The sequence below is a fragment of the Chelonia mydas genome, chromosome 8, assembly GCF_015237465.2.
Source record: "Chelonia mydas isolate rCheMyd1 chromosome 8, rCheMyd1.pri.v2, whole genome shotgun sequence".
Lineage (NCBI taxonomy): Eukaryota > Metazoa > Chordata > Testudines > Cheloniidae > Chelonia > Chelonia mydas.
In genome coordinates, this window is record NC_057854.1 from 43,677,987 (window position 1) to 43,699,845 (window position 21,859).

The 21,859-nt window shown below is 53.7% G+C and overlaps 1 protein-coding gene across 5 annotated transcripts in view; it reads left to right on the forward strand.

Annotated features, from left to right (window-relative positions):
- Positions 1-21,859, forward strand: part of LOC102931917 (myomegalin) — a 155,816-nt gene that overhangs the window by 33,565 nt on the left and 100,392 nt on the right. For all 5 annotated transcript variants that reach the window (XM_043552527.1, XM_037907666.2, XM_043552523.1 and 2 more), the window contains exon 5: positions 15,201-15,277. In XM_043552527.1, the coding sequence (XP_043408462.1) occupies positions 15,201-15,277 (77 nt within the window). The remainder of the gene's footprint in view (positions 1-15,200; positions 15,278-21,859) is intronic.

Below are 21,859 nucleotides of genomic sequence, written 5' to 3' on the forward strand. Positions count from 1 at the left end.
TGGGAGATCACCCTGAAGCCCCTACCCCCCGGGACATGGACTCGGTGGTGAGCCTGCATCCAACCCTGATACAGTGCAAAAGCCAGGCCTGCCGCAGATACACCACTGGGCCCTGCCCTTCTGTGCCAAGAGCACCAAGATAGTGAGTAAGAAGGACAGAGTCTTGCATGCATGTCTAGCCCTGGCCCCCAAACCAGGTGTGGGTCAGGCATGCTGAGCCGGGCAGGATCCAAGTGTGGAGTGACTTAGTGTGGGGGGACACAGGTGTGGAGTGAGAGGGTTCTGCGTGGGGCAATCTGGGTGCGGGCGGCTCAGTGGGGGTTCCTGGTATGTGGGGAATCTGGATGCACAGGATCCTGTTGGGGGGTTCCAGGTGCAGGGACAGAAGGACTCTGCAGGGGGGTCTAGGTGAAGGCGGTAGGGGCTCAGCGGGAAGGTCTTGGGGGATGGGGCTTGGCAGCAGGCATCTGGGTGTGGAGCGCTCAGTGGGGGGATTTGGATGCTGGGGGAATGGAAGTTGGTGGGGTGGGGATTCGGATGCAGCTGGTTGGGGCCTAGTGAGGTGGGGATCCAGGCGCGGGGGGGGGCTTATTGGGGTGGGGTTTTCAGTGGGGGGCTGAGGGGTGGTGGTCTGTGTGCAGGGGTCGGCGGTCCAGATGAGGGGGGTGGGGCTTCATGGGGGTCCAGATGCAGAGGGCGATGGGGCTCAGCAGGAGAGTCTGGGTGTGGGGGTTGAGGCTCAGTGGGGTGAGGGTTCGGGTGTGTGGGGCTCAGTATGGGGGTTCTGGGTGTGTGGGGGAGAGGCTTGGTGGGGGGAGTCTGGATATGGGGGAGTTCAGATGCATGGGGGCTGGGCGGATCAGGAAGCAGCTCCCGGTACAGTGACCCCTCCCCCCACAGCTGAGGAGTGATAGGAGCAGGAAGCAGCGGGGGGCGGGAATGGACTGCGGAGCTTCCTGCACCCAAGGGAGGTTTCTGTGGGTGGGTCTGACCCAGCCCCAGCTGCTTCTCCTCATCCTCCTCAGCCCACCCGGGACTACCAGCTGAGCCTGATGCAGGATAGGAGACAGGGCTGGGGCATCCCCAGCCCCCCTTCTCCCCCGCAGTGATTTACCTATCTGCCAGCTTCTCTGGGCACCTGAAACAATGTACCTGTATTGCTGGGGAGGGGCGCTTGACCACTCTTGCAGCGTCTCTTTTCTTCCCTGTCCAAAGTAATTTTTCTGCAGGAAGAAAAGAAATCTGCTGGGTACATGAATTCTGTGCATGTGCAGTGGTGCAGAATTCCCCCAAAAGTAAGCTTTGAGCAAGGTGGGGTGAGTTGTGCCTCTCTGCTGTAGGGAGCAGCCTGCTTTGTTGCTCTCTGTTTTTGGGTTCTTGTGTGTTCTTGTTCTGAATTCTAAGAAATAAGGTCGTGTTGCATCACGGCTTTCCAGCAAGAGTATTTGATGGTTTTATCTAGCTTCTGTGTGTGTTTATGATGTGAACATAATCCCAACTGTACATATAAAATGATGGGGTCTAATTTAGCTGTTACCACTCAGGAAAGAGATCTTGGAGTCACTGTGGATAATTCTCTGAAAACATCCACTCAATGTGCAGCGGCAGTTAAAACAGCTAACAGAATGCTGGGAATAATTAAAAAAGGGATAGATAATAGGACAGAAAATATGTGTCCTGTATATAAATTCATGGTATGCCCACATCTTGAATACTGTGTGCAGATGTGGTTGCCCCATCTCAACAAAGATACGTTGGAATTGGAAAAGGTTCAGAAAAGGGCAACAAAGATTATTAGGGGTATGGAATGGCTTCCATATGAGGAGAGATTAATAAGGCTAGGACTTTTCAGCTTGGAAAAGAGAAGGCTAAGGGGAGACATGATTGAGGTCTATAAAATCATGACTGGTGTAGAGAAAGTAGATAAGAAAGTGTTGTTTACTACTTCTCATAACACAAGAACTAGGGGTCACCGAATGAAATTAATAGGCAGCAGGTTTAAAACAAATAAAAGGAAGTATTTCTTTACAGAACGCACAGTCAACCTGTGGAACTCCTTGCCAGAGGATGTTGTGAAGGCCAAGATCATAACAGGGTTCAAAAAAGAACTAGATAAATTCATGGAGTATAGGTCCATCAATGGCTATTAGCCAGGAGCAGCAGAAATGGTGTCCCTAGCCTCTGTTTGCCAGAAGCTGGGAATGAGAGACAGGAGATGGATCACTTGATGATCCATCCCCTGGGGGGGAGGGACAGCTCAGTGGTTTGAGCATTGGCCTACTAAACCAAGGGTTGTGAGTTCAATCCTTGAGGGGGCCATTTAGGGATCTAGGGAAAAAATTGGGGATTGGTCCTGCTTTGAGCAGGGTGTTAGACTAGATGACCTCCTGAGGTTCCTTCCAGCCCTGATATTCTATGATTACCTGTTCTGTTCATTCCTTCTGGGGCACCTGGCACTGGCCATTGTTGGAAGACAGGATGCTGGGCTGGATGGACCTTTGGTCTGACCCAGTAGGGCCATTCTTATGTTCTTAACATAATGTAGCTCAGTCAGAGCAGTAGAGGGCAGGAGGAAATCCAAATTGTAATGCTGTTGGCAAGTTAACCACTGAACTCTCTAAAAGCGTCACCCATTGAGAGAGGTGGGGATGTGAGTTGGACATGCTCAAGCTCAAACTCTCTTAGCCCTACGTATGCCCCCGTAGTGCTGAGAATGTTCAAGGGAGCCTGTCACTTGCCCTTCATAGAGCCAGGATGAAGTGTACGGAGAGGCTGCGCTGGGTGAGCTCACGCATTCTTGTCCCCTTCTGTTAGTTGCTTTTCTTGCTACATTCCTCTCTGCTGGCGCCTTGGCACGTGAGTCACTAATGGAGGCTCCAGGCTGCTGCTTTACACCCAGTGGGCTAAATCCAGCAGTGATGTGTCGGGGCAGAGTGTAGGTTACACCCTGCGATGTTTGTGAGTTTAAGTCCAAGTGAGTGTTTAGGGGCCTTACACTGGTTGCGGGGGGGGCAGGTGAAGACGTGACACCCATTTAGACTCAGGGGCCTGCTGGATGTAGTTTATACCCCCTTCCCCATCACCCCGCATGTGGTACCAGGCATCTGTGACAGTGATCTGTAATCTGTGTAATCACTTCTTCATTGTAACTGTTAAATGCACAAGTGTGGCTGAGATTTTTCCCCCGAGAGCTGTAGACAGAGGGGGGCTGTGGGTGTGATTGCCCTTGGTCCAGGTGGAGTTGGGGTGTCACCCCATTTCCCTCCCCTCACAGCCCCACTGGAGAGCTCTTCGGGGGGTGGACTGGGTGGGAAGCAGGCAGGAAGCAGACTGAGGACAGAGCCTGGTGTCTCCCTCCCACTGCCCCGGAGATCTTTTGTGTTGCCTGTCTCGGTGTCTTGGGACGCAGCCGGGGGCTCACAGCCGAGATCAGGCCCTTAAGTCATTGGTCTGAACAGCGGCGACTAAATTTAGACACATATCAGTGACCTGACTGAATGTGGGGGTGGCTGGGCTCCTCTGTTAAGTCAGTCACTTAGATGCCTAAATTTAGACATCCAGCTTTGACAATGCTGGCATGAGTCCCATTCATGCTGGGACAGTTTGGGGATCACCCTGAGCAGTCAGGGGTCTCTGTCCGCCTGCCCTGTAACCCTGGGTGCCTTAATGCTGTGCTGCTCTGGCTCAGAGCCTGATACCAGTAGCTGGCTGCCAGGCATGAGGGTCTCACCACCTGATCTTCCAGCAGCCTAGTTCCCTCCAACAGCCCTTCTGGTCCCCAGTCCCCCCAAATCCATCCACCCTGAGTTCTTAACTAGCAGACACATGGCCTTTTCCCTTCTGGATCGTCACCCCGGCAGGAGTGAAACTGGCCCCCAGTTATCAGTTCACTTTGGCACACACCACACAGTTTGCACAACAGAGACCTGCTTGGGTAAAAATAAACACAAGGGTTATTTAATAGAACAGCCCCGGATTCAGAGCTGAAATAGATAGGGGACAAGAACACAGACAGGCTACACAGAAAACAACCAAAGCTGCAGCCTCAGGTGTCACAGTAGATAAAACTCTACTTTACAGTAGGTAAAACTCTCTTTTCTCATACAAGTTACCTTTGCTGAGCTTCTCAGCATGCCCCCGAGTCATAAGGAGGGATCCCACTGTTCACAGACAGCCCCTGCCTTCGAGTCTGGCCCTCAGTGCTGGTTACCTTTCACTTCCACCCCTTTCCTTTTAACAGGGTTTGCATGTCCCTTTCCCCCTCCACCCACCCCCTGGCCTTTCTCACACACTGTGTGGTGATTCATGGTGGGGGCAATTCCCTCCTGTCTTAGCTTTCCAAGACCTTCAGTGTCAGAGTTTGTCAGTGTTTTCCCATCAGCTTTAATGGGACATCACTTGTCTTTTCCTGGGTCGTACAATTCTTAGTTGTGATAAACGAAGGTATGTGTGTGGGGGGTGGGGGGAGCTCCCTTTTATGGACCCAGACAGCCAGTTAGCTATAAAATCCCTCTTAGTAGCTGTTCTCTATTTGCTTTACCTGTAAAGGGTTAAAAGTCCCACTGCGATGCATAGGTAAAAGGAAGTGAGTGGGCACCTGGCCAGAAGAGCCAATGGGAAGGCTAGAACTTTTTAAAATTGAAACAAGACTCCCCTTTTGTCTGTCTGAGGTTGTTCTCCCAGAGAGAGGGAACAGGGCAGCAATTACGCTGTAAGAAGCTTGGGGCCAGGTATGAAAAATCATCGGTATCATACCTAGAAACTAATCATTTAAAACCTCAGATAAGTAAGTAGATCAGGAAATGTCTAGGAAGACGTGATTAGGTTTATCTCTTTTTAGTTCTTTATGGCTTATGGACTCCTCTGTGCTAACCCTAGGTGCTATTGTTCTGCTTGTAACCTTTAAGCTGGACCTCAGGAAAGTTATTCTTGGTGTTTAAACCTTGTAGTTTCCCATTTAAAAAAAAATCTAGCAATAGCCTGAGTTTCCAGAAGTATTGTCCTTCTCTCTCTCTCTTTTTTTAAATAAAATTTACCTTTTTTTAAGAACAGGATTGAATTCTTGTATCCTAAGAGGTTTGTGCACGTTGTTTAATTACCTGGTGGCAACAGCTGATTTCCTTTGTTTTTTCTTTCTCAGCTCTTCCCCTGAGGGTGGGTGAAAGGGCTTGAGAGTACCTCACAGGAAGGAATCCCAAGTGCGCCTTCCTGGGTTCTCAAAGGGGTTTTGCACTGGGTGGTGGCAGCATCTACCCATCCAAGGTCAGAGAAAAGCTGTGACCTTGCGAGTTTAATACAAGCCTGGAGTGGCCAGTATTCATTTTTAGAATTCTTGCGGGCTCCCACCTTCTGCACTCGACGTGCCAGAGTGGGGATTTAGCCTTGACATTGGTGCTAGGAGCTAGTCTCATCTGTTTTGGGGATGCAGCCCCTTGCTGCCAGGCTGACCACCTCCCATGGAGAGGTGGGGCTGAATGTTGCAGCACAAGTTAGGAGCACGGTTTGATATCTACCCAGATACATGGATTCATGACCACAGGCCGTCTATGCATCTCTGGGGCTGTCAAGTGCAGAACATGACCAGCTTTCAGAAGAGACCTTCCTTGACATTTTTATACACAGCAACATTGTATACAGCCAGTTGACTCAATTGCTTATTCTTTGGTGTTTGGACCCTCTGTTCTCCCCTTGGGCGGCTGCACCCTGACCATCACCTGTTCAGTTAGGACAGGCTAGTCTAAATCTTGAGCCAGAGACAGAACTACATGTAGCTACAGTGCTGGGCTTGCAGGCAAGTTTGACTCAGTGGCCCCTGGTGACACCCCATCTCGCCATTAGCATGGCTAAGACACCTACGGAGGGTGAGCTTGAGAAAGGGCCCTGCCCTATCACAGTCTGGGATTTATTCCCAGCCATGCTACAGGGTTGTGATCTTGGGCAAGTCACCCATCTCTCTGCCTCCCATCTTTTGAGTGGGAATAATAACCCTTTCCTAGCCTCCAGAGGATTAGCTCGCTAAGCCTGAGGTGGCCCGATACCATGGTGATGAGCATCCTAGATAAGCCAGTAACTCATGCCAAGCGTGAGTGGTTCTGCCATTGCTTTAAGTGGCAGCCCCTGCATTTGTCCCAAGCTGGATAACAAGCTGTTTTGGAACCTTGGAGGTGCCAGATTTGCTCAGACCCGAAGCCTAGCTAGCCCTGTCTCTGACAACTTCAGCTGCTTTGGAGCATGGTGGGATGGGGTGAAATACATCTGCCCCAATCTGTTTTGGGGCACATGGGGCCCAATCCTGCTCACGGGCTTCAATGGCTCATGAGCCAGCTTTGTGTGTTACTATGCTCCGCTGAGAGCGTCTCAGATCCAGAGCTGACTTTCCGCGTGCTCTGTTGACGTGAGTGTTTCACTGCTCCGTCAGACACCAGACAGCTGAAAGGAACCAAGGGCAGCCAGTCTCTCCTTAGCAGAATGGTGGTGGTGTCTAGGGGCCGGGCTTCTTATGTGCTGGCATTCTATGAAGAGACGGGGCCACCCCAGAGAGCTCCCAGGTGGATGTGAGAAACGGATTCGGGGGGAAGCACATAAAGGAACAGTGAATGAACTCACGTAATAGGTTCCCACTGAACATTCAGATGCACATGGCTGTTGGCTGTGGCTAGATGAGACCAAGGCTGTAATACTGCTCCCCAAGGTGGTTATCGCACAGCATTGGCCTATCTAGATGCTGCTAACCGAGGCAGAGAGCTGCCTGGTACAAAACTGGACTCTAAGTATAGCTATTGACACTCCTTGAAGCCGTGGTATCAGGTCCGGCATCCCCTGTCAGTCACCCAGAGGCTTGTAGCTGTGGTGGGGCTCTGAGGGGAGGTGCAGCTCTCTAGCAGCAGCACCATGGTGTCCCAGCCAAGGTGGAGCTTACTTCTTAGGAGTGAACAAAGGGAATCCAGTCGTAGCACAAACATGCTCTTCAGGAACAGCCCATCTTCCCAGGGTCTGCCCTCTTCCCTGACAGCCTGGGGCCTGTCTGCTGGGGTGAGCTTTGGACTCCCGTCAGCTCCTCCTGCCCCTCATTGGTAGAAGTGTCTGCCCTACTTCATGGACTGGCAGCAGCGGGAGACCCCTCCCTCTGCTGTGGTGCCTGCAATGGCATCCTAAACCATTGGGCTGTCCTCCCTCGAGCCCAAACCACCCTGTTTCCCTTTCCTGGCCTTCCTAGCCAGCCTGGGCCTCTCTCTAGCCCATTTGAAGCAGCTCCCCCTGCTCTTTAGTAGCACTCCTAAATCTGCTGTCTCCCCTGCCCCTGCAGGCTGTCCTTCTATCTCCCATGGCAGCCCTGGTCTCAGCCACATGCTCCCCCATCACGTGACCCCTGTACTCTCATCCCCTTCACCTGGGGAGGTGAGCAAAATCAGAGCCACACCCCTCCCACCCCCATAAAGGGGCTAGCTCACCCTGGCAGCAGTGCACTCTGAGTGGTATGTTCCACTCTAATGCCGGAGAGGTACATGCAAAATCTAAGGGGCTCGGAGAGGAGCCACCAAAAGGATGCTGGGGTTGGCAGGGCTTGGCTTATGGTGGCTGAGGGAGAACTAGACAGCTGTGAGGGTCTGAAAGGTGGAAAGTGTCAAGGAGAAAGCCGAGCTATCTAGCTTGGGCTGGGGGGGCTAGCAAGGGGTTGCTGCATTTGGGAAAAGGGAGATGCAGGCCGCTGTGCACAGGCACGTGGGGCACAGAACTGTCTGAGTCCCTAGGGAGTTGCAGATGCTCAGCAATCTCTGTGGGGACAGATGAATCTGAGCCACGTGCCATAATAAACCCTCTCGGGTGTAGATCCCCTTGTGCAGGACTGTGGCTGGGTGTCGCAGAGTCTTGCCATATCATAGAATCATAGAATCACAGAATATCAGGGTTGGAAGGGACCTCAGGAGGTCATCTAGTCCAACCCCCTGCTCAAAGCAGGACCAATCCCCAATCAAATCATCCCAGCCAAGGCTTTGTCAAGCCTGACCTTAAAAACTTCCAAGGAAGGAGATTCCACCACCTCCCTGGGTAATGCATTCCAGTGTTTCACCACCCTCCTTGTGAAAAAGTTTTTCCTAATATCCAACCTAAACCTCCCCCACTGCAACTTGAGACCATTACTCCTTGTCCTGTCCTCTTCTACCACTGACAATAGTCTAGAACCATCCTCTCTGGAACCACCTCTCAGGTAGTTGAAAGCAGCTATCAAATCCCCCCTCATTCTTCTCTTCTGCAGACTAAACAATCCCAGTTCCCTCACCCTCTCCTCATAAGTCATGTGTTCCAGACCCCTAATCATTTTTGTTGCCCTTCGCTGGACTCTCTCCAATTTATCCACGTCCTTCTTGTAGTGTGGGGCCCAAAACTGGACACAGTACTCCAGATGAGGCCTCACCAGTGTCGAATAGAGGGGAACGATCACGTCCCTCGATCTGCTCGCTATGCCCCTACTTATACATCCCAAAATGCCATTGGCCTTCTTGGCAACAAGGGCACACTGCTGACTCATATCCAGCTTCTCGTCCACTGTAACCCCTAGGTCCTTTTCCATGTGCTGTGCATGGAGGCAGAGTGAGAAATGTATCTTTTCCAAAGCAGGCATCCTGGCTGGGCAGCAGACTGGTGGCTTAAAAACTTGCCATGGTGTCTGCTTGCGTTCAGCCCTTTTCCTGCCTGTGTGCCCCAGAGCACTCAGCTCAGCGGGGACTCACCCCTGCAGGGCATTGCAGCGGGTCTGCGTTGCCCAACAGCTCCCCCACGGCCCTGGCTGTCCATCCCTGTTTGTGGTGGGGCGTTACAGCCTGTGTTTATCCCCCTTTGCTATTTAAAACCTGTGCTAGACTCAGTCCGCTCCCTGGGCAGAGCCAGCTCATCGTCTCCGAAGGACGGCAGCTCGGGATTGCTCTCGCTCTTGCCTGAGGCAGTGTGGTACCACCGTGTCAGTGAGCTGGAGGCTGTGATGAAGAGCCAATACCCCTCCTTAGCTCTTTCTGCCGGAGCCTCCCACTGCAGCCTGGGATAGTGCCCATTCTTGCTGAGATGAATTGCCCAACCCCAGCCGCAGGGGGGAGAGAGAAACGACTGGCCCACTGCAGCACTCAGGGTTTCTCTCGGACAGACTAGCCGCTCTACATTATTTTTACCAGGGCCGGTGTACGACAAAGTGCTTGTGTCAAGGCTGATTCCCCACGCTGGCACTTCAAGTGCAGAAGGTGGGGGCCCGCAAGGACTCTAAAAATTAATACTTGCCACTCCAGGCTTGTATTAAACTCGCAAGCTTACAGCTTTTCTCTGACCTTGGATTGGTAAATGCTGCCACAACCCAAGTGTAGAACCCCTTTGAGAACCCAGGAAGGCGCACTTGAGAATTCCTTCCTGTGGGGTACTCTCAAGCTCTTTCACCCCCATCCTCTCTGGGAAAGAGCTGAGAAAGAAAAAAAAAAAGGAAATCAGCTGTTGCCACCAGCTAATTAAACAACACATGCACAAATCTCTTAAGACACAAAAATCCAATTCTGTTCTTAAAAAAGGTACATTTTATTAATAAAAAAAAGAAAATACATCTGGGAATTTAGGCTTTTGCTAGATTAAAAAAAAAACTACAAAGATTAAGCATCAAGAATAGCTTTCTTGAGGTCCAGCTTAAAGGTTACAAGCAAAACAAAAGCATCTGGGGTTAGCACACAGGAATCCACAAGCCATAAAGAAATAAAAGGGAGAAACCTAATCACATCTTCCTAGACATTTCCTGATCTATTTACATATCTGGGGTTTTAGATGAGTAGTTTCTAGGTATGATACTGATGATTTTTCACACCTGGCCCAAGCTTCTCACAGCATAGCTGCTCCCTGTCTGCCTCTCCAGGAGAACAACCACAGACAGACAAAAGGGGAGTCTTGTTTCAATTTTAAAAAGTTCTAGCCTTCCTATCGGCTCTTCTGGCCAGGTGCCCACTCGCTTCCTTTTATGTATGCATAGCAGTGAGACTTTTTAACCCTTTACAAGTAGAGCAATTAAAGAACAGCTACTAAGAGGGATTTTACAGCTACTGGCTGGCTGGGTGTCCATAAAAGGGAGCTCCCCACCTTCATTTATTGCAGCTTGGTTCCAGGCGGGGCCCTGGGGGCCTTGGCTGCTGGAGAGACTGAGTAAGGCCTGGGCGTAGGAAATACTGAGTGACAGCACGCTGCCAGGCTGCAGCATATTCCCCTGGCCGGCCGGGGAATACAGGGAGGAGGGTGATTCCTTCCTACAAGGTCACTGCACCTCGGGGGAGCCTGCTGACTCTGCACGTGGCTGCTGACACTGTCCTCTGATATTGCCCCAGAGCCACCAAATCATAGCAGCTCCGGTAGTACCCAGCGAAATGGGAGGAAAGGTAGACGGGGGAGGAAGCAGTCCCTGGGCACTGGGTTAGGCCAGGCATCTCTGGGCAAGGGGCTGTGTGCAGTGTATGGATAGCCTCACACCCTGCCTCACTGATTTCCCACTTATAATGGGATTGATTAGGGGCCTGAACCTCTTCTCCCAGGTTTACACTGGGTAACTGCACTGACTTTAATGGAGCTGCTCCTGATTTATACCAGTGTAAAGGGAGAGTAGATTCTGGGTGTGCAAATCCTTTGGCCCCTCCAGCAGGGGAGCCTCCCAGACCGCCCCCCTCTCCAGCAGTATGCTAGGAGGAGGCCCTGCTGCACCAGACAACAGCCTGGGCTCAAAGGCTGCTCCCGAGTGCTACCAGCTGGGAGCTGACTTGCTGCAGCTGAATCAGGGACTCAGCGCCTCCTAGGGAGAGTGACAAGGGCTCGGTGCTGCTCAGAGAGCCCAGGGAGGGGCTCTCACAAAATCCTCTGGGGTTTGTAGCCTTTGTTCTTATGGCTGTAAGGTTGCTGCCTGCAAAACTGTCGGGCCAAAGAGTGTGGCCAGAGATTATTGCCCAGGTGGGTTAAAGCAGCCTTGTAGATGCTAAACCCTGCCCAGAAGGGGTGACTTGGAGCTAAACCACGTGTTTGTCTCTTTGTGATTGGCTATTTAGCTAACGGTCAGGACTGGAGAGTGTATGCACTGCCTTGGCACTGCATCATGGGTGGTAGTAGTCCAGTCTGGATGTTGGCTGTCAAACGGGGATAATTTTCTTTAACACCGACTTGGGTTGGCTCTGAGATAGTGATCTGGCAGTGTTGGTTCCCTGCGTTGCCTGGTCATTGCATTACTAAACCACTTGGGAGCCTGTATCTCTGCATCTGAAGAAGTGAGCTGTAGCTCACGAAAGCTTGTGCTCAAATAAATTTGTTAGTCTCTAAGGTGCCACAAGTCCTCCTTTTCTTTTTGCTGATACAGACTAACACGGCTGCTACTCTGAAACCTGTATCTCTTTGATCACTTGTCCAGTTCTTGGGCCCAGTTGGTGCCTGCTGGATAAGTGGGGATGCTGCGAGTCTGGGACTGAGCAGAGGGTGCAACACACTGGAGGAGTGGGGTCAGCTAGTATTATGGTGGCATCATTCATCCATGTGATATAGGGTTCAGATACCACTGGGTCAAAAGTTTCTGTGCCTGGCTGCTGCTTTTGGCGTTGTTAGGTGAGGAAAGAAAAGCAGCTTGACTGGAATTATCAGGAAGCAAGGCAGGGTGTGAACAAGGGACAGAGGCAAAAATTTCCTCTCCTGCCCTTTGTTAGCTAGTTGCGCACTGTAGCCTGGGGGCTTCTGAGCAAGGGAAGCAGGTAGCAGACCCCCAGCAACCACTAATCCAGTGCCCTGGCTGCCTGGGGGCTGTTGTAGTGTTTCGGGAGCTGGGAGAAGCGGGGGAGCTCTGGCCCTAACACAGGCACCCCCTGTGGGAAGACAGAGCCCCATATTGGAGGGCTGAGTCATTCGTCCTGACCTGGCCTTGCAGAGCAAGTGAGGGCGTAGCGCGGGAACACTGGAGCCCTGTGACAGCTGATGGCTCTGGCTCAATGTGTGTTCCCAGCGTGGAGCGGGAGGGTGGGCCGTGGTGCAGGCAGCGAGGATAGTGCTGTGGAGGGGATGGGAACCAGAGTGGCTGGGCGAGAAGATCCCCACACTGCCCGCACCCAGCTATCAGAGCAGAGGCCCTTTGTGTTGCTGTGAATGCTCGTCTACAGCCAAACCTGCCTTGCTCTGAACTTGGGGATGGGCCAAGTGTTTTCTACTGGCACCATGAATACCCACTCGTGCTCTCCGTGAGGGGCGGGGCCTGTCACCACCCACTTGTGGGCCAAACCCAGGCCCAGCTGCCCCCATCCGTGCTGCTCCCCTCCCCAAGACCAGCAGCTCAAAAGCAACTGGGTCATGTAGCACCTTGAAAAAATTTGTTGTGGTGTGAAAGCGTGGAAAGTCAGGCTGACAGTGCAGTCTGGGCCCCTGCTCTGGATTCCCCCCAGTCACTGGAGGGGTGTGGATGCGTTGCACGCATTCATCCATGCGAAACACTTATCGAAACCTCTCCCTGACTCCCTCTTCCTGTCCCCTTTCCAGACCCCGTTCCAAGACCAAGTAGCATAGCTCCATGCCAGCTAGTGCGCTGCACCCCCATGTTCTCCCCCCAGCTATGCCTAGAATCCATGAGAACGTCAAGTCTTTCACTGCATGCACCACACCAGCTCCAGGGCACAGGGCCCGGGGTGCAGCTGCAGGGAACAGGTGGGAGCAGGGCAGGATGAGGCACTATGAGAGCAGGGACTGGAGAGAACAGAGCCGTGGGAACTGCAGGTAACAAGGGGAGCTTCACTCCCAGGGAATGTAGGGACCTGCCCCTGTGGGAGGAAATTAACTAAACAGCATAGACACCCAATGGGGCAGGCTGCTCCCAGCGCACTGCAGGGGCCTTTTTCTGTACTGCACCTTCTGTCTCTTGTAACCAGCCTGTCGAGCTCATCTGGGACCGTGTGGGTCTGACATGGGGAGGGGAGGTGTCCCAGACGAATCTCCATCTTCAAAAGTGAGGCACTGGGGTGTCTAGTGCAGCATTTCTCAAATGTGGCCACTGTGGCACATGCAGCCACCATGAGCTTTTCTTATGGCCACAGTCTCCTGGGCTGTGATTGGGGGTGGGGGAAAGGCAGCAGCCACTCCCCTTCTTTGTTGTTCCTGGATCAACTGCCTTGGTGTTGGCTGCTGGGGCTGCAAGCAGGGGTTGGGACCTGTCCCCCCTCTGGAGACAGGTGGGCACAACGCTGGAGGCAGTGGGGCTCAGGCTCTGGGCTTCACCCCTGGGGTGGCAGTGCAGCAGGCTCTGGCCACAGGGTTTTAGGCTCTGGTTGCATGTTAGCGGGCCCCGGGCTCTGGCCGTGTGGCTTCAGGCTCCATCCCCATCCCCCAGCCACGGAGCTTCGGGCTCTGGCCCTGCATTGTCTCCTCCAGCCCCTCCCAATTCCATCGCCCCTGGCCCCTGCTGCCTATCCCGACCCCGCATCCAGGGCTTAATTTGTCCCCAGGCTTGCTGGGGCTGAGTAAGTCTGTTGTGAAAAGTAAGATGTTTACTGCTAGCTTGTAAGTCTGCTGTGAAAAGTGATATTAACAAACATACAAGTATCACTTTTCACAGCAGACTTACTAGCGAGCAATAAATAAACTACAATGATTTGGACGTGTACATGTGCATATTTATTTGTTTTTCCTAAAGCTAATTAAGTATTTTAGGAACAAGTGTGAGAGCTGCCACCAGCAAGAATTGATGGCTGCCCTCTGAGGCCACCAAAAAAATTGTCCTGAGGACCCCTGATCGAGTGAGAATTGCTGGGTGGATTTAGCGAAGCAGGACATAAGGGTCCCTAATGGAGACTGGCCAGGATGCTGGGGTTCACCCCTTCCCCTGGCTATAAGAAGAACAACCAAACCCCCCGTGACCATAAATGGAAAGAGTTTTGTATGCTGTCTCTCGTTAAAGCCAGCCCCTCCGGCTGCACGGAGCCACCTAGCGCCATGCTACAGGATGCTCTGACTCAGGGGAAGAGTGCTGCATACTGAGTCGCCTGCAGCCACCGTACCGGTCTCCTGTCCAACCCCCGAAGAAGTCTGACCCACTCGCCGGGAGCGGGGGTGCGGACAGAGCTCCTCCCAGGGCTGGGCAGGAGAGCAACAGCAGCTGTCCACCCTTCTTGCAGGGGATTCAGGTGCAGTCAGTGTAGCTAGGTGCAGCAGAAACTGCTCACTTGGTGTTTAGACCACAGGTTTTGCTGCTTTGTAGTAAACATGAAACTTACTCCTTCAGCTTCCATTTCTGGAGATAGCTGTGCTGGGGACAACAGCCCAGCTGCTGGGGATGGGGAGACACTAGGCCCTATTTTACCTAGAGGGGGCCTGATACAGGCCTCTCGAAGTCAGTGGGCATAGTTGTATTGGATCAGGCCCATGTGGTGGTGGGGTTAGCTGCTCAGCGGAGGTAGCAAGGAGCCTGGTATAAATGCTTGCAGAGATGTTTTGGTCTTGAAGAGCCAGCTGGGGTGCTGGGAAAGTCAGCGTTTTGGGATTGCTGGTTTGCTGGATTTGGACAAACCCCAAAGCAGCCTCCGTGGGACCAGCCAAGGAAGAAGGTGGGAGATTTGTTACAGGCTCCCAGCGGCTGTGTCTGGTAGCCAGGAGACTTGCAGGGGAGAACTTCCCCTCCAGGCAACCAGCTTCTGTGGCTGGGAGACAAAGGGCTGAGAGGAGATGCTTAACCCAAGGCCTTTGCTCTGCGGGTGACCTGGCTGTCCAGGACCAGGGTGATGGAGCATCTCTGACAGGAACTGCTTACATGTGGGACGGAGTAAATGGCTCAGCAGATGACAGAACAAGGAGTAATGGTCTCAAGTTGGGGAGTGGGGGAGGTTTAGGTTGGAAACTAGGAAAAACTTTTTCACTAGGAGGGTGGTGAAGCGCTGGAATTTGTTTTCTAGGGAGGTGGTGGAATCTCCTTCTTCAGAGGTTTTTAAGGCCCAGTTTGACAAAGCCCTGGCTGGTATGATTTAGTTGGGGATTGGTCCTGCTTTGAGCAGGGGGTTGGACTAGATGACCTCCTGAGGTCCCTTCCAGCCCTGATATTCTATGATTCTGTGTGCAGGAAGGGATGGGAGCTGGGGGTCCCTAGGCCCTGGGCAGGGTTGGAGGTTAAGTGGCAGGGCCAGGGAGCACTGGAGGTGTGAGGGTAACTGCCTGTCTGTTCCTCCTCCCAGAACATCGAGCTGAAGGTGGAAGTGGAGAGTCTGAAGCAAGAGCTCCAGGAGAAGCAGCAGGCCCTAGATAAGGCTTGGTAAGTGACACTGTCCATAAGCAGCTGGCAAGGCCTTGTAGCCCTGCAAAGGTGCTCATCCTCAGGGCCAGGGGTGGTGAGTTATATTCCCTTGTGGTGCCCGGGCTCCAGCAATATTCAGGGCTGGAGGCCCTGCTCCACCAATGTTTGGAGCAGGATCTCTCCCCCGGTCCTGCCTAGAGCAGCCCCGGATCCAGAGCGTCCGCCCCGGGAGCACCCCTGTCTGAGTGAAAGCAGCGCGGTTCTCCCTGGCCTCCGCTGCCCTAAAGCTACAGCACAGCACAAGAGCAACGCCAGCAGCAGGCTGAGGCAGCTGCTGCTGCTATTGCACCTCGGGAGGGGGAGGAGGCACCCACACGTGCTTGGCAGCCCTCCCCTCTCCCGGCACCAGGCGGGAGACATCTGGAGTGGACCTCCTTGACTCACCTGAGCAGCTGCTGGGGCTTCGGCAGTGTTTGACCCTGTGATCCACCCTCCACACCACCCCCCGCCGCCACTCCTGCAAACACTGGGCAAAGGGCAGCCCCATCCCCCAGCCCCAGTGAGGCTATGGCGAGGGGGAGCAGGGGAGGAAGGAAGCCACATGTGATGGCAGTCCCCTCCCTGAGCCCACACCTGCTCTCCGGCCCCCAAACTCCCTCCCAGAGCCTGCACCCCCAGCCTAGAGCCTGCACCCAAACTCTGTCCCAGAGCTTGCACCCCTCACCCCCTCCTACACCCCCAGCCCCTGGCCAGAGCCTGCACCCAGCACCCAAACTCCGTCCCAGAGCCTGCACCCAGCCCTCCGCACTCCCTTCCAGAGCGTGCACCCCTCCACCCATCCTGCACCCCACCCTGTGCCCCAGCCCGGAGCCTGCACCTAGCACCCATACTCCGTCCCAGAGCCTGCACCGGGCCCTCCGCACTCCCTCCCAGAGCGTGAACCCCTCCACCCATCCTGCACCCCTCCACCCATCCTGCACCCCACCCTGTGCCCCAGCCCGGAGCCTGCACCCAGCACCCATACTCCGTCCCAGAGCCTGCACCCAGCCCTCCGCACTCCCTCCCAGAGCGTGCACCCCTCCACCCATCCTGCACCCCACCCTGTGCCCCAGCCCGGAGCCTGCATCCAGCACCCAAACTCCGTCCCAGAGCCTGCACCCCCACTCCCTTCCCACACACCCCCTCCTGCACCCAAACTCTGTCCCAGAGCCTGCACCCTTCACCCCTTCGTGCACCCCCAGGCCCTGCCCCAGGCCAGAGCCTGCACCCAGCACCCAAACTCCATCCCAGAGCCTGCACCCCCACCCCCTTCCCACACCCCCCTCCTGCACCCAAACTCCCTCCCAGAGTCTGTACCCAAACTCCCTCCTACACCCCCACCCCTTACCCCAGCCCAAAGTCTAGAACCAAACTCCGTAACAGAGCCTGCATCCCCTCCCTCCGCAGTCCCTCCCATCCCCAAACTGCCTTCCAGAGCCTGCACCCCTCCACCCATCCTGCACCCCCATCCTGTGCCCCAGCCCGGGGCCTGCACCCAGCACCCACGCTCCATCCCAGAGCCTGCACCCCAGACTCCATCCCAGAGCCCAACCTCTCAACCGTCCTACACCCCAATTCCCTGCCCCAACCCAGGGCCTGCACCCCAGACCTCCTTCCCCAACCCAAACTCCCTCACAGAGCCTTAGGCGGGGGCCGGGGGGGGGTTGCTCTGAGCATTCTACAAACCTGCCGCCCCTGTTCAGGGCATGATGCTGAGAGGGGGAGACGAGCAAACCCAGCTCCAACCCGCTCTCTGCCCTCCTCCTGTGCAGCAGCCAGACCATTCCCAGTCCTGTGCCCAGAGTGGCCGCTGGTGCTGTGTAAGGCTGCGGCGCCCAGTGGTCACCCTACGTCTTGGGAGGCAAGGCAGTGCCGGGGCAGGGCAGGCTACACTGTCCTCCGGGCTCTGGCTGCTGTTGGTTCCAGCTGTGCAATCGGAAAACATAAATAACGCCGTTGTGCCGCCCGAATGCTCGTTCTTTGCATGAAGCAACAGCACCCCCCAGCTTGGCCCCCACCTGCGAGGACAGAGCCTACGTGCCTTGTGGATCTTTCTGAGCCACCTGCTCAGCAGACTCTCAGCGTAGCGCTCCCCTGGCCCCTGCACTGGGCCACCAGCCCACCACCGCTGTGGGAGCAGGGCACAGGGGAAGGGAAAGGGATCCTGGTGGACAGCCCCGGTTCCCCACTGACCTGGCTCTGCCTCCCAGCTGATGAAAGCCCTTTCCATTGTCCTGGGGCATAAAGCTCTATGCAGTGAGAGCCAGGCCTGCAGCACTCGAGGGGACAGTTAATAGCAACTCAGGCCTGGTCTACACTATGAGTTTATGTCAGATTTAGCAGCATTAAATCGAATTAACCCTGCACCCGTCCTCACAACGAAGCCATTTTTTTCGACATAAAGGGCTCTTAAAACCGATTTCTGTACTCCTCCCCAACGAGGGAATTAGCGCTGAAATCGACATTGCCATTTTGAATTAGGGTTAGCGTGGACGCAATTCGAAGGTATTGGCCTCCGGGAGCTATCCCACAGTGCACCATTATGACCACTCTGGACAGCACTCTGAACTCAGATGCACTGGCCAGGCGTACAGGAAAAGCCCCGGGAACTTTTGAATCTCATTTCCTGTTTGGCCAGGCGAGCTCATCAGCACAGGTGACCATGCAGTCCCAGAATCAAAAAAGAGCTCCAGCCTGGACCGAACGGGAGGTACTGGATCTGATCGCTGTATGGGGAGAGGAATCCGTGCTATCAGAACTACGTTCCAAAAGACGAAATGCCAAAACATTTCAAAAAATCTCCGAGGCCATGAGGGACAGAGGCTACAGCAGGGACGCAACATAGTGCCATGTGAAACTTAAGGAGCTCAGACAAACATACCAGAAAACCAAAGAATCAAACGGATGCTCCGGGACAGAGCCCCAGACATGCCGTTTCTACGCTGAGCTGCATGCATTTCTAGGGGGGCCGCCACCACTACCGCACCCCTGTCCGTGGACTCCGATGATGGGGTACTCTCCGCCATGCCTGAGGATTTTGCGGACGGGGAAGAATAGGAGGAGGAGGATGAGCTTGAGGAGAGCACACAGCACACCGTTCTCCCCGACAGCCAGGATCTTTTTATCACCCTGACTGAAATACCCTCCCAACCCAACGAAGCCGGAAAAGGGACCTCTGGTGAGTGTACCTTTTAAAATATAATACATGTTATAAAAGCAAGTGTTTTTTAATGATTAAGTAGCCCTGAGGACTTGGGATGCATTTGTGGCCAGTACAGCTACTGGAAAAGTCTGTTAACGTGTCTGGGGATGGAGCGGAAATCCTCAAGGGACATCTCCTTGAAGCTTTCCTGGAGGTACTCTAAAAGCCTTTGCAGAAGGTTTCTGGGGAGAGCAGCCTTATTCCGTCCTCCATGGTAGGACACTTTACCACGCCATGCTAGTAGCAAATAATCTGGTATCATTGCATGACAAAGCCTGGCAGCGTATGGTCCCGGTGTTTGCTGGCATTCAAGCAACATCCGTTCTTTATCTCTCTGTGTTATCCTCAGGAGAGTGATATCGTTCATGGTAACCTGGTTAAAATAGGGGAATTTAATTAAGGGGACATTCAGAGGTGGCCGTTCCTACTGGGCTGTTTGCCTGTGGCTGAAAAGAAATCCTCCCCGCAGTCAGCTACGTGGTATGGCGGGGGGGTGGGGGGGGCATTGATGCTGAGCTGTTTGCGTTTGGCTAGCAGGGATCTTCCCTGATACGAGCCACGCGGTGGGGTGAGGGGTAAAGCAATCATCCCAGAGAATTGGATGGGATGGGGGTTAGTTTGGTTTCTGCTGCTGCACATTAACAGGAAAACAGCAGCACTAAATGGCCAACTCAACGTGCTTTGCTTGGTATGGGAGAGGAGGGCGCTGCTGTTATGACGGTTGCAGAAGCCGAAAGACTATGGTTTACCATGGCCGCCTGCAAGCCAAATTCTGTTGCCTATCACTGCGTGTGTGATCTCTAACACCAAAGCCACAGGCACTCAATATAAGATGCAAAATGCGACCACGGTGAAAGAGTATAGCCATTGTTCTATAAAATGTATCTTTTAAAATACTTCACTCCCTTTTTTTCCTCCAGCAGCTGCAAATGTTTCAAGCCTCCCTCCTCCGTCCCAAAGGCTATCTCAGATAAGGCGGCAAAAAAAACGCACACACGATGAAATGTTCTCTGAGCTCATGCAGTCGTCCGGCACTGACAGAGCTCAGCAGAATGTGTGGAGGGACACAACAGCAGAGTACAGGAAAGTGGCCAATGAACGTGAGGAGACGTGGCGGCAGGAAGATCAGAGGAGGCATGAGGCAACGCTGGGGCTACTGCGGGATCAAACGGACATGCGCCGGCGTCTGGTGGAGGTTCATGAATGGCAGCAGGATCACAGACTGCCACTGCAGCCCCTGTTTAACTGCCCTCCCTCCTCCCCAAGTTCCATAGCCTCCTCACCCAGACGCCCAAGGACACGGGGGAGAGGCTCCGGGCACCCAACCACTCCACCCCGGTGGACAGCCCAAGCAACGGAAGGCTGTCATTCAAGAAGTTTTAAAGTGGCCTTTTCCTTCCCTCCTACCCAACTCCCACACCCCTCCCGGGCTACCTTGTGAATTATCTCCCTATTTTTATAATCAATTAATAAAGAATACATGTTTTTTAAATGATAGTGACTTTATTTCCTTTGCAAGCGAGCTGTGATCAAAGAGGGGAGGGCGGGTGGCAGGTTTTAGAGGCATTAAGAGGAATTTAGAGGCAACCCCCCCCCCCCCAAGTGAGCAGGTTTTCATGAAGGAGAAACAAACAGAAGTGACACACAGTACCCTGGCCAGTCATGAAACTGGCTTTCAAAGCTTCTCTGATGCGCAGCGCTTCCTGCTGTGCTCTTCTAACCGCCCTGGTGTCTGGCTGCGCGTATTCAGCGGCTAGGCGATTTGCCTCAACTTCCCATCCTGCCATAAACGTCTCCCCATTACTTTCACAGAGATTGTGAGCACACAGCAAGTATCAATAACAATGGGAATATTGGTTTTGCTGAGGTCTGAGCAAGTCAGTAAACTGCGCCTGCGACCCTTTAAACGTCCAAATGCACACTCTACCACCATTCTGCACTTGCTCAGCCTATAGTTGAACAGCTCCTTGCTACTGTCCAGGGTGCCTGTGTATGGCTTCTTGAGCCAGGGAATTAAGGGGTAGGCTGGGTCCCCAAGGATAACTATAGGCATTTCAACAACCCCAAAGGTTATTTTCTGGTCTGGGAAGTAAATCCCTTCCTGCAGCCGTTTAAACAGACCAGAGTTCCTGAAGATGCAAGCGTCATGAACCTTTCCCGGCCATCCCATGTTGATGTTGGTGAAACGTCCCTTGTGTGACGAAGTGGGACTGTTCTTCATGTTTCCTCTGAATAGTGTGGGGGTGCCTCAGTTTCCCCTATGCAGTTCTTAAGTATCTAGGTGGTGGGGTAAGGGTGTATGATCATTGCAGAGCCCTAGAGGGCAGGTGTGTGCAGGGGTCTGGACACAGAGAATGGCCAACACACTGTTTCCTGGCAACTGATGGCCTGGGCCCTTCCCCCCTGCAAGGTGAGAGCTAAAGGGTTGGAGAACAAAGGAATCAGGTGACCTCCTGGCCCGGGAAAGGGACAAAACCCAGGGGAGGAGCGGCTGGAGGGTTTTTCAGTTGGGGGCTGGCTGGGACATGGAGTGAAGGGCAGACGTGGTTGTCTGGCTCACTGCCCCCCAAAATGGACCCAGCTGAGAGGTCCTGTTCTCTGCACCTACAAGCTCTGTGTTAGATCATGTTCCTGTCGTCTAATAAACCTCTGTTTTACTGGCTGGCTGAGAGTCACATCTGACTGCGAAGTTGGGGTGCAGGACCTGGCTTCCCCAGGAGCCCCACCTGAGTGGACTCGCTATGAGAAGCGCACGGAGGGGCAGAGGATGCTGAATGCTCCGAGGTCAGACCCAGGAAGGTGGAAGCTGTGTGAGCTGTGTGTCCTGAAGACAGGCTGCTCACAGAAAGGCGACTGCCCCAGAGTCCTGACTGCCTTCATGGGGAGCAGTTCCAGAGCATCGCCCAGGGACTTGTGATCCACCAGTGCTTGCAGCATCATTGAAAAGTACCCCTTTCAGTTTATGTACTGGTTGCCCTGGTGGTCCGGTCCTAAGATAGGGATATGCGTTCCGTCTATAGCCCCACCACAGTTTGGGAATCCCATTGCAGCAAAGCCATCTAGTATGACCTGCACATTTCCCAGAGTCACTACCTTTGACAGCAGCAGCTCAATGATTGCGTTGGCTACTTGCATCACAGCAGCCCCCACAGTAGATTTGCCCACTGCAAATTGATTCCCGACTGACCGGTATCTGTTTGGAGTTGCAGGCTTCCACAGGGCTATTGCCACTCGCTTGTGAACTGTGACGGCTGCTCTCATCTTGGTGTTCTTGCGCTTCAGGGTAGGGGAAAGCAAGTCACAAAGTTCCATGAAAGTGCCCTTACATATGCGAAAGTTTTGGAGCCATTGGGAATCAT